Below are 12052 nucleotides of genomic sequence, written 5' to 3'. Positions count from 1 at the left end.
GAGAAGAGAATTCCCTTTGATGTGAGATTTGTTATCAGGGTAGAATTTACAAGACTTTACAATCAATTAAACATAGAGTCTATGAGGTACTGTAGAAGGCAGAATCAAGGATAACTGAAATTAGGAACCAAGGTAACTGGAAAGAGAATGGGGCCTTCAACCAAAATAGGGAAGTCTGGAATGGTTTAGGGAGAAAGATGAGGGATTCTGTTTTGGACACACTGAGTCGGAGAAACTGCATGTCTAATATAAATACTGTAGCTCCTGAGCACCCACTAGTGTGTTACCTACTTAAAGAAATCAACCAAGATGATACCATTAACTCTCAATTATGAAAAATCTAGTAAACAAGAAGGTAAAATCAAGAATAATAATAATATAACAGTTCACTCATAAACCAGGCTCACTTTGTCCCATCAATGCACATAGTACCCATTGCAGGGGATTGAGGTGGGAGCAGGGAGTGGGCACAAACTCATAGAAAATCTGAGAGGGAAGTACATGAATGCGGACACCCATGTGTCCAGGGCAAGTCACAACTCTGAACTTTAGGTCTTGATGTTCTTGCTTTCTTTAAGAAATGACTTGCACTCTATACCATCTGCTAAATAATGCTTAGTACAGTGCCTGGCAACTAATAGGCACTTGATAAATGCTTGTTGAGTTGGCTTAAGGCAGGACCCTCTTTTTCTGGGCTTCTCTATTCTCCTCCTAGATGGATCTGCCTGTCTTGCTGGCTCTTACTGCAGGGCTACTGAAACAGTGTCAAGCTCTTTTAATGAAAGCAGAGACCCTAAGATTGGGGTCTGCAGAGCTATTTAAGTCTCTCCTTTTGGCCTGTCCCTAAGGCAGTGTTAACTCTCTCAGCAAAACAGTTCCCCTAAGTAAGGAATCCACAGAGACATTCAGGTCTGGTCATCAATTTCTAAGGGGCTTTCCCCTTTTAATCCATATATGGCAATAAAGAACAATTCAGATAAGCCTCCTCTGAAAGAAGCTTTTAAGCTGTGTAAGTATCAGTAAAGGTCAATGCAGCCTAATCTTTCCTTTCTCCAGGCGGCTCTTCAAACAACTGGGGTTTTTTCTCTCCCCTCATCAACTCTTTCAAACAGTAGAGCTCTTCTCCAATCAGATCAACTCCCAGCAGCAGTAAAAAAGCCTGTTGTCATGAGATGAGTTGAGATGAGTCTTGAAGGAGACTACATAGTCTGAGAGATATGGATGAGGAAAGAGTGCATGGCAGGCATAGGAGATAGATAGCCTGAGTAAAGGTACAAGAAATGAGATGGAATGTTGAGCATGAGAAACAGTAGAAAGGCCAGTTTAGCTAGACCATAGAGTGTGTGAAGGGCAATGTGTAATAAGACTAGAAAGGTAGGTTGGGACCATGAAATGAAGGGCTTTAAATATCAAGCTGAGGAGTTTTTGTTTGATCCTATAGGTAATAGGGAGCCCCAGGAGTTTGTTGAGTAGGGTAATAACATTGTCGGACCTGCACTTTGGGATCTGGGTGGAGATTAGGTTGGAGTAGGGACAGAGGGGAGGCAAGAGGACAGTTTAGGATCCAAATGAGAGGGGATGAGGGTCTGGACTAGGGTGGTGGATATGTGAGTGTTGGTGATGTTTGAGGAATCTAACAGGATGGGGGTTATATTTGAACAAAGCAAGTAGGTTGGAGTGAATTAGGAAAGAGGAAGATAGGATTACAGATAGTTTCCATTCTTTCTTTAGCCAACACCTCTGCTGATTCATCCCATCTTCTCCTTTTGTTTCAGGGGTGGAGTCACTTGGAAGCCTCTGAAACAAACAGAGAAGGGGAGCCTGGTAGGATGGACTAAACCCAGGTCTGGAGAAAAATATGCACTGAGGCATGGTCATAGGGGAGGTGGCGAAAAATAGGAGTGACTTTAAGTTTTCTTTCTATTTGAAAATCAAAACTCCCACAGCCAAGACATCTAAGGAAAGCTGGCCAACACCAGGGCTTCTTTACTAGAGACTGAGACTTTTTTGGAGTCTTACTCTTGGAGAACCATTGAGCACTGATTCTTGTATTGAAAGGCTTCTCATTTGGATGGTCCAGGCTTGCCAGCTCCAGGCTTTTCAAGAGTCATTTGGATAATTTGATTCCCAGATCAGAGGTCAAATCTCAGTTAGAACAGGACTTACCACATGACCCCTGTGCAAGTCTTCTTCATTCTTGGTGCCTGGATGTCCCCATCTGTAAAATGGGGAGAAGTGTACTATACTGCCTTGCAAGGGATTATGAGGCATCAGCAGCAAACATCCTTGGAAAGACTTGAGCAGTGCTAACTGCTTTCTGAATGATTCTCAGGCTCTGAAGAATGAATACATTGCCTTTGCAAGAAATCTCTCCTCCCTCCAACTCCCTTCCCTAGTTTGTTGTAGTGAATTGACTAATAAAAAAAAAGAAAAGTGGATCATTGGAATGGCTTAATGCTTGGCGAATTAAAAGTGCTCTATTGATGTGACACAACATTATACATTGGTTGCTAATAATAATGAGCTAATAGGGCGTGTTTATAACTTTTGAAGAAGGTGCCCTCACAATGTCATATTCTATTGCTATTATTAACAATGATGGTGATGTTTACATTTCTGCAAGGCATCAATGATAATGTGCAATAAGAAAGTAACAACAAATACCAGGAATGCTGCCACAGTGTGAATAACATTGATGTTTCCCAAGAGAAAGCATTTCCCATTGGACCAGCTCTACAGAGCTCATTTGCATCCTTGGCTGAGATGTTCCCCTGGGGCAGGGAAAGACCCTTTGTTTGGTATGTAAAGCATAGAGTCCTGGCTCTCTGAGGAAGGTCGGTCCAGTCTACTCTCTGATTAACCCATGTTCACTTGCTATTATGGCTAACGGAAAGAATTCTGGGCTTGACATCAGAACTGGGCTTGAAATTAGAACACCTTCCATCAAATTCAAGTGGAGGGTGTGTGTGGTGTCCAAGGTCTGAGGACTTCTTTGTATGCTTAAGGTAGACTGGAGACAGAGGCTGTGAGAACTCAGGGAGGGGGAGGGAAGGAAGTAAGCATTTATTAAGCACCTACTATATAAGCATTGTAAATGCATGGTGAAGGTGGAGGAACTGGGAACTGAAGGTGTTTGAAGGAGGCAGGTCTGGGATGGAGACCATGCAGGTGAACATACTGGGGAGATGGGAGAGTGGATGTCCACAGATGACTCAAAAAAGAATCCACCCAGGACTGAGTAATCTCTAAAGGAGGAGAGGTGGTTAATGGGTCATGGCACCTAGGGGGCATAAGTGCATAGATAGAATGCTGGGCTTGGAGACACGAAGATGGATTTGAATTCTGCCTGAGATACTTACTAGCTCTGTGTTCCTGGGCAATCACTTAAACCTCTGTCAGCCTCAGTTTTTTCATCTGTAAAAAGGGGATAATAACAGCACCTATTTCATAGGGTTGTGAAGATCAAATGAAATATGTGTATGTAGTGTGTGTATGCATACACACATGCATATATATAGCTTTTTAAACCTTAAAGTAAATGCTAGTTATTATTATTAATTAGTATGTTGATTCTTCCTTCTAGCTCTATGTGTCAGGGTTGTGAAAGAAGGAGCAGTCAGTTTGAGAGAGAGGACTAAGAGATGTGGTGTCTTGAGGAGAAAGCTAGGCTTCAGTGAACAGAAGTTGGAAGGAATATGTGAAAAATGGTCCTCTTTGAGAACAAAGGACAAATAACAATAACAACAGGAGAGCTAGGGTGATGGGAGTTTGTTCCAAGTGGAAGAGGGTTCCCGAGGGCCCCGTGAAAAGCGAGGGCAGGGGAAGATAGAGACCTGGAGGGTTAGAGATAAGCTGGGTAAGATTAAGACATTAGAGAGAGGCAGCAGGGGCAGGGTATTTTCACCTGCACCAAAGGACTGGGAGGGATTCAAGGACTAGGAGGAAGGAATTTGCCAGCCCTGACGTGGTAGGGAGTATCAATATTGAGGTGTGTGTGTGTGTGTGTGTGTGTGTGTGTGTGTGTGTGTGTGTGATTTATTTGATATTTAAGATCTTTTTAAATAGGGATTTTTCATTCTCTGTACTTGTTAACTCCAGTATCTAACATATAGCAGGCACTTAATAAATGTTTGTTGATTGATCTCTTGATATGAAATGTCAACTGTTATAATCGTCCACAAAAGTTTATTGAGATCTTACTCAGTGCAGTAGACTATGCTTGGGTTTGGAGGTGCTGAAGAAAACAAGAGAGAGGTGTGATGCATATTTAAAAAAAACATTTAATTTTATTTTCAGTTCCAAATTCTCTGCCTTCCTCCTCTTCCTCCACCCAATAAGAAGGAAGGCAAGAAAAATACAACCCATTAAAAAAATATGTGGTCATGCAAAAGAAATTCCTGAATTAGCCAGAAAAGGCTAATTTGAAGGGAAGGGGAAGGGTAAGTAGTGCCATTGTTCACAGCTTCCCCCACTGCAAACTGAAGCATGTGTATGTGTGTGTGTGTGTGTGTGTGTGTGTGTGCGCGCACGCACACATGCACACCGGGCAGGGTAGATTGTATGGACTAGCATTCTGTCAGGGGGAGGAAGCATACTCCCTCAGCTCTCAGTGCCCTGGTGCAAAGCTCTAGCTACCCCGTGCTCATTTTGACTCTGCCTGGGTTAAAACCCTATCTCTGATACTTCTTAGCCATGCGATCCTAGACAGATCATTTCATTTTTCTACCTCGGTCTCCTTGTCATTAAAATGGGGATAAACTTCAGGGTACTGCCCGTCACACAAGGTTGTGGTGAGGAAAATGCTTTGTGTACCTTAAAGCATTATAGAAAGGCAAGTTAGGGCTTCTGAGGAAAGAACCACTAAAGGAAGATTGCATGTCTATGCAAATGCCAAATGCTTCCAAAGTAAAATGCACAAAGGTGTGTGTGTCCTCAGGGTGTCTCACTCTGGCTAATAAAGACTAATGATTTGTGTTTAGTTTGTGGGCCACAAGGACTCCCAGATCTTTTTCTGCTGTAATTGTGCCTAACTACATTATTCCCCATTAGATTGTAAAGGACCTTGTGAGCAGGGATTGTTTCATTCTTTGTACCTGTGCCTAGTACAGTGCTTGGCACATAATAAGAGCTTCATAAATTCTCATTGATTAATTTCTGCCTTTTAAAATTTGGGTCTATCCCTTTTGAGTTTACCAAACCCTAGACTTCTTGGTTAAATTGTTTGGACAACAGAAATATCATAACGTAGAAGACTGGAGCCCAGGGTGAGACACCTTCCACTTCATCGGCCGAGCAAATCTCCAGAGGAGCGGGGTCTGAGAAAGCAGTCTACTGGAAGGGCTCACTCTATTGGCCCCTAGCCCCCCAAAAGTACTAGTTCCTGCAAGACAAAAGCTGAAATCGATTCAGCTGTTCTGATCATCTCTGTGTTCCAAGCTGTGCCAAAAAAAAAAAATTAAAGTTCATTTCTTGTGCCATTGATTTTTGCTTCTAGAGAAGTCTGTGTGAAAGAGTGCCCAATGAGCAATATTCACTAGAAACCCAATCTCTACCTGAGAGGGGAAAATAAAAATGCCAGGAAATGCTTGAAAAGGAAAAAAACAAATAATTGTTCATTTAAACTCTCAATTTACAATCAACAGAGTTCATAGATACAAAGCTGGAAGGCACCTCAGAAACCATCTTGTCCCTCCCCCTCATTTTAGAGTTGAGAGAAAATGAGGCTCATGTGCCATTCACATATTCCTTCCAACTTCTGTTCACTGAAGCCTCATGAGGGACAGATTTTCCCCAGGTCACAGAGATACTAAGCATCAAACGCAGGATTTGAACCCAGGCCCTTGGATTTGACTCCAAAGCTATTGCTTTTCCCAATGTACCACCAAAGTTGTCATGCTTTCACTAAAGTCTGCTTAGAAGTGAAAGCAAGATTGAGAGTAAGAAAGCTGTAATTAGTTTGGGTCATGGTAGTCAGAATCAGGACAGGCGTATCTCAGCACCTCAGATCCCAAATTCTGACCTGCTCCCTGAGAGGCTTGTGCTATAGCACAGGTGTCTAAATTTTTTCCCATTCTCCCCCCTCCCGCTTTCCCTCCTCTGTACCCCCTCCTCTTTCCCATTGCAGTCAGCATCATTCCTAGGGCACAGGTGGAGTTGGACCTCATTGTGGAAGACGTAGATCCCAATTGGGAAAAGGAAGAGTCAAAGCAAGAAGGCTCGCCCACCAGCTGTGGGGACCCAGTGGGCAAGGAGGCTCCCCTGGTGTCTGAATTCAAGGAGGAAGCTGCAGGGTTGATGATCAGGTAGGAACCCCAAGGATTTTCACAGACTCATCAGCCTGTAAGACACTAAGGCTGAAAGGAATCTTAGATATCAACTAGTTCAAGGGTGAGTGGCTGATGGCCTGGTACCATGGGTGCCTCAAAGGACCTTGGATTTAAAGCTGGAAGGGAATGGTGAGTCCATCAAGGCCAGCCTCCTCATTTTACAGATGAAGACCTTATGGCCAAGAGAGGTGAAGTAACTTGTTCAGGGTCACACAGTGCCTGAGGCAGGATTGGAACTCAAGTTTTTATGAGTCCAGCTCCAACACTACAATCGATAAAGTGTAGACAGGAAGACCTGAGTTCAAATTCTGTCTCAGGTACTTACTCACTGTGTGACCCTGGGCAAGTCACTTCATGACTCTTTACCTCAGTTTTCCCATTTGTAAAAATGGGTCTGATCATTATTGTACCTACCTCCCACGGCTGTTATGAGGATCAAATGAGATAATATTTGTAAAATGCTTTGCAAAATTTAAAGCTTTATATAAATGCTAGTTCTTGTTGTATTCTGCCATGTTGCCTTTAAGGTCTGGTCCAGAGGAACAAGCACCAGATCTGGCTGATGTCAGAGGACCTGGGTTTGAATCCCAGAGCTGCTATCTATAACCTGTGTGACCTTGGGCAATTGACTTAACCTCTCTGTGCCTGTTTTATTTCTTTAAATCTTTCTAAAATTTTTATTTTTATTCTGAACTTACAACATATATATGTGTGTGTATATATATATATATATATATACATATTTGTATATACATAAAAGAGAACTTCCATGTATATAGGAGAACAGAATGAGATGATTATTCATGAAATAGCAGTTGTCCCACTTGCGTGCAACTGACTTTTCTTTTTAAGTAGATAATAAGTTCAACTTATAACTTTCAAAGCTGTCCTTCTTGACAGTGCTTCCTTTTGACCTTCCCTCTGTTTTCTTCATTTTTAAGAGGAATGTCTCAATGACCCTCTTTTCTTTTTTCCTTCTTTTCTTCTTTCCTTCCTTTCTTTTTCTTTTCTCCCTTTCTTTTTTCCTTTCTCTTTCTTTCTCTTCCTTCCTTCTTTCCTTTCTCTTTCTTTCTTTTTTCTTCCTTTCTTTCTTTCTTTCCTTCTTCCTTCCTTCCTTTCTTCCTTCCTTCCTTCCTTCCTTCCTTCCTTCCTTCCTTCCTTCCTTCCTTCCTTCCTTCCTTCCTTCCTTCCTTCCTTTCTTTCTTTCTTTCTTTCTTTCTTTCTTTCTTTCTTTCTTTCTTTCTTTCTTTCTTTCTTTCTTTCTTTCTTTCTTTCTTCCCTATTTCTACCTTCCCTCTTCACTATGGAGGGTGTGAGAGGGAGGAAGACAAAGAAAACCAAAGCCTGAATAACAGATATACATAATTGAGCCACGAAAATTCCCCACTTCATCTGAAGATGCATGTCTCATTCTGCAGCTGGATTCCATCCCCACTCAGTTGGAAGGCACACTTAGAGTTGGCTGCAGTTTTAGAATGAAGGTTTTGGCAGACGATGACTTCTAAGGTCCCTTGTAACTCCAGATCTATACTCCTAAGTGTATACCTGGGACTCTTTTAGCTGAAATAAATGAATATTTAACTGAAATAGATGAATGAGGCTTTCTCTACCCATGTGTTGACTCATCCCATTGAGGCCCTAGATAGATTATATAATAAAGACAAGGAATCACTAATCTCGGAGGAAAGTACAGCTCTAGCCCAGAGCTCTCAGGCTCTCTCACTCCCATTCCCCAAACTCAGAGACCCTCCTTGACCTTCTTCTGAGTCATTTATATGTCTCCCCAACTCCCCCAAGAATTTGCTGTTACCATGGTTCCTTCCCCCTTCCTTGTCCCATCTTTCATTCCTTTAGGCCAGGTTCTTCTGGTGTTCCAAGGTAATAGTTAATCAATCTGATAAATTCATTGTGCTCATGTGGTAATTGGAGGCTATAGGAGCAAACGGGTTGGAGTAGAGGCTCCTCTCAGGCCCTAAGCCATGCAGGAGCAGCAGAACAAACACCTTCTGAAGATAATAAACACTGATTAGGTACCCTCTCTATTGTACTGAATTACTTTGTATAGGGCTTGCAGAATCATAACTGTAGAGCTGGGAGAGGAGTCTTAGAATCATTTTATGAAATATCCTCATTTTACATATGAGGAAACTGAAGGCCAGAGAGCTAAGTGATTTTTGCCTAGTTCCTACACAGGTAATAGAACCAAAATTCATTTTGTTTTTTGGGTGAGGCAAGTGGGGTTAAGTGACTTGCCCAGAGTCACACAGCTAGTAAGTGTTATGTGTCTGAGGTCAGATTTGAACTCAGGTCAGTCCTCCTGACTCCAAGGCCAGTACTCTATCCACTAAGCCACCTAGCTGCCCCTAGAACCAAAATTCAAATTGAGATCTTCTGACTTAAGCCTTCTTTTCAATGACCATTTGGGAAAGGAGCTGCAGAACTCACTGTGACTTGGTTTCTAAGGACTAGTCACACAGTTAAGAAATGTCAGATCTTCATGACTCTGAGTCAAGTTCTGAAGCCACTACACCCTACTGCCTCTATAAATTAAACAGCATAACAAGAACATATCAATCAGTACAAGCGAGGTTCATGTTAAGTCTCTCTCGGCATCGGTTCAAAAAAAAAGTGTGAACATATATAAGCATTCTTAAACATGTTCATCCATGAATAAAACACAGCTCTTTAAAATGTTATAGTCTGAGAGTATTGCCCTAAAGGTCATTTTCATCATCTCTCCCCCTTCAGGGAGTTGCCCAGGATTCAAGAGGAGAAGCTGGAAGAGGTGCTAGAGGAAGGAAATGGGGAAGAAGAAGGAAATGGAGAAGAGGAAGGAAATGGAGATGAGGAAGGAGAGGAGGAAGAGAATGAGTCAGAGTAATCCTGGTGCAATCAGGGAACCAATGGAACTGGGAGGCTTCAAGAACCATTCTGCTCATGGGGTGGGGGTGGGAGGGCAAGCGGGCTCCACTTTATCATGGTGGCCCCTGGTGACCCTGGCTTCTTGAAGACTGGGCCAGGAGGCCACAAGCTTTACCAGAGTTGGAAAGGCTTCCATTATGACTCAGACTGTGTGCCCATCAGCTGAGGACCAGACAAATCTAATTCACCAAAAAATCATCCCCTGCAGGTTGACTGCAGCAGCTCAGACACAGATCACCCAATAAAGGCAGGGAGGGCTCAATCAAACAACTAATCAATCAATAAACATTTATTGACTACTTAATATATATTGGGCACTGTGCTGGGAGCTGGGGATTCATTTACAAGGAACGAAACAGTCTCTACCCTCAAGGAACCTACATTTTAACAGGAGGAAACAATATGTACATAAATAAATATTCGAAGAATAAATATAAAAAAACCCCAATGTATTTAGTCAATTAAGTATTGACTAATACTTAATAAGTATTAAGTATCTACTATGTGCCAGGCTAAGTGCTGGGGGTGAAAAAAAAAAAAAGGCAAAGGGTCCCTGCCCTCAATGAGTTTACAGTCTAATGGGGGAGATAACATGCAAATAACTATGTACAGACGAGCTATAGACTTGGTTTCATGTCAGAAGATAGTGCCTGAGCTGGGTCTTAAAGGAAGAGAGAGTCTTTGGGAGTTGAAGTGTGTGTGTGTGTGTGTGTGTGTGTGTGTGTGTGTGTGTGTGTGTGTGTGAGAGAGAGAGAGAGAGAGAGAGAGAGAGAGAGAGAGAGAGAGAGAGAAAGTTTGGCTGGATCCTAAAATGTGGTGAGGGGAGGAATGTATGAGGAAATTGGACATAGAGGTTTGGGGCGAGGTTGTGAAGGGCTTTAAAAAAGCCAAATAGGGGATGTTATATTGGTCCTAGAGGTAATAGAGAGCCATTGGAGTTTATTGAATAAGAGAATGGCATGTTCAGATTTGAGCTTTAGGAAAATCATTTTGGTAGGGTTGTGATCTGCATGGATAGATAGAATATTCAAACTGTGTCCCAGACCCCTTAGTTAGTTTAGTGAAGTCTAGGGATCCCTAGATTTTTAAATACACAAAATAAGATACATGCAAGTACAAAGGAAACCAATTATATTGAAATAAAGATGGATTATTTTTTCTGTTCAAGTTCAGCCATTGTCTGTCCAAGGACCAGGGGTCAGTGGACCCCAGGTTGAGAGGCTCTCTGGCCTGGAGGATCTCTTGTCATCCCCCTCTCCTTCTCCCAGCTCTGAATTGAAGTCTATGATCTTAATGAATGAATATCAGAGGAAAGATTAAGCGTGAGTGAGGGAGTGCTTTCTCCCTGCACGACGTGGGGCCAACCATGTTTGTCACAGATCCTCCTGGGCCTCAGTTTCCACATCTATAAGAAGAGGCCCCTGGACTAGATGACCTCTGAGTTAGTCCACAACTGTTTATTAGGCACCTACTGTGTGCCAGGCACTATGCTAAGTGCTGGAGATTATTAGAAAAAAAAAGTAAAGTAGATGGGTGCGTCAAGGAGTTCACATGTTAATGGGAGAGACACCACACTTCCAGAGCAAGCTCTGTGAGCTAAAGACCATGGCAGGCTGGGAGAGGGGGAATTTTGGGGGTGAGGGAGTACTGCTCGAGATGCAACCCTTATTCTGCCCATAGGAAAAACCAGTCCCCATTCCAGTCAGCCTGTGCCCTGTACATGCACCCCATTGACTTTTAACCCCAGAACTTTTCTCTTTTCCAGATTGCAGGCCCAGTGTGGTATGGAAGAGGTGACTACAAGGTAAGTGCTGCTGGGGCCAGGGCATCCAAGAGACATGACTTGATGTTTAGATAGTTTGCTTTCTATACATTTGTTTGCATGTTGCCTTCCCCATTAGATTGTAAGCTCCTTGAGGGCAGGGACTTTTTTTGTTTCTTTTTATCTCCCTAGTGGTTAACAAAGTGCCTGGCACATAGTAGGTACTTAATATTTATTGATTGATAGATGAGAAAAGGAGCTAGATTGACAGAGACAGAAACAGAAAGATAGAAACACAGAGGCAGAAAGATAAAAATTCAGAGACAGAAACACAAATGGAGAAAGACACACACACATACAGAGTGGATGAAGGAGGGAGACAGACAGAGAAAAATGTAAAGATAGAAACCCAGAGACAGCGAAAGAAATGTAGAGATAGAAAGACAGAAATACAGAGACAGAAAAACAGAGAGATGGGTAGAGAGAGAGATGGAGAGAGAGAGTGATACAGAGACAGAGACAGAGAGAATGAAAGAGATAGAGACAGAAAGAAACATAAAGTGAGAGGCAGAGACAGAGTGAAAGATGAAAGAAGAGTGAGAGAAAGATGGAGAGAGAGACAGAGAGGAAGAGAGAGAGAGGAGGGAGAGAGAAAGAAAGAGAGACAGGAGAGGGAGAGAAAGGAAAAAGAGAGGGAGAGAGTGATTCAGAGACACAGAGAGAGAGTGAAAGAAAGACATAGAGAAAGTGAGAGACAGAGTGAAAGATGAGAGTGAGAGAAAGATGAAGAAAGAGAGAGACATGGAGAGAGAGAGAAGGGATCGAGAGAGAAAGAGAGAGAGAAAGAGAGAGGAGAGGGAGAGAGAGGAGAAAGAGAGGGAGAGAGAGTGATTTAGAGACAGAGTGAAAGAGACATAGAGAGAGAAAGTGAGAGAGTGAAAGATGAAAGAGAGTGAGAGAAAGATGGAGAGAGAGAGACAGAGAGGGAGAGAGAGAGAGGGGAGAGGGAGAGAGAGGAGAAAGAGGGAGAGAGTGATTCAGA

General features: G+C 42.6%; 1 protein-coding gene across 1 annotated transcript in view; it reads left to right on the top strand.

Annotated features, from left to right (window-relative positions):
* The window catches only part of CNGB1 (cyclic nucleotide gated channel beta 1), a 97161-nt gene that overhangs the window by 17445 nt on the left and 67664 nt on the right, over positions 1-12052 (top strand). The window contains exons 7-8 of the mRNA XM_027857909.1: positions 6125-6302; positions 11014-11030. Of these exons, the coding sequence (XP_027713710.1) occupies positions 6125-6302; positions 11014-11030 (195 nt within the window). The remainder of the gene's footprint in view (positions 1-6124; positions 6303-11013; positions 11031-12052) is intronic.

The sequence above is a fragment of the Vombatus ursinus genome, unplaced genomic scaffold, assembly GCF_900497805.2.
Source record: "Vombatus ursinus unplaced genomic scaffold, bare-nosed wombat genome assembly UNPS02012515.1, whole genome shotgun sequence".
Classification (NCBI taxonomy): Eukaryota; Metazoa; Chordata; class Mammalia; order Diprotodontia; family Vombatidae; genus Vombatus; species Vombatus ursinus.
The sequence above is the reverse complement of the archived record's forward strand: the minus strand, read 5'-3'. Positions and strand labels throughout refer to the sequence as shown.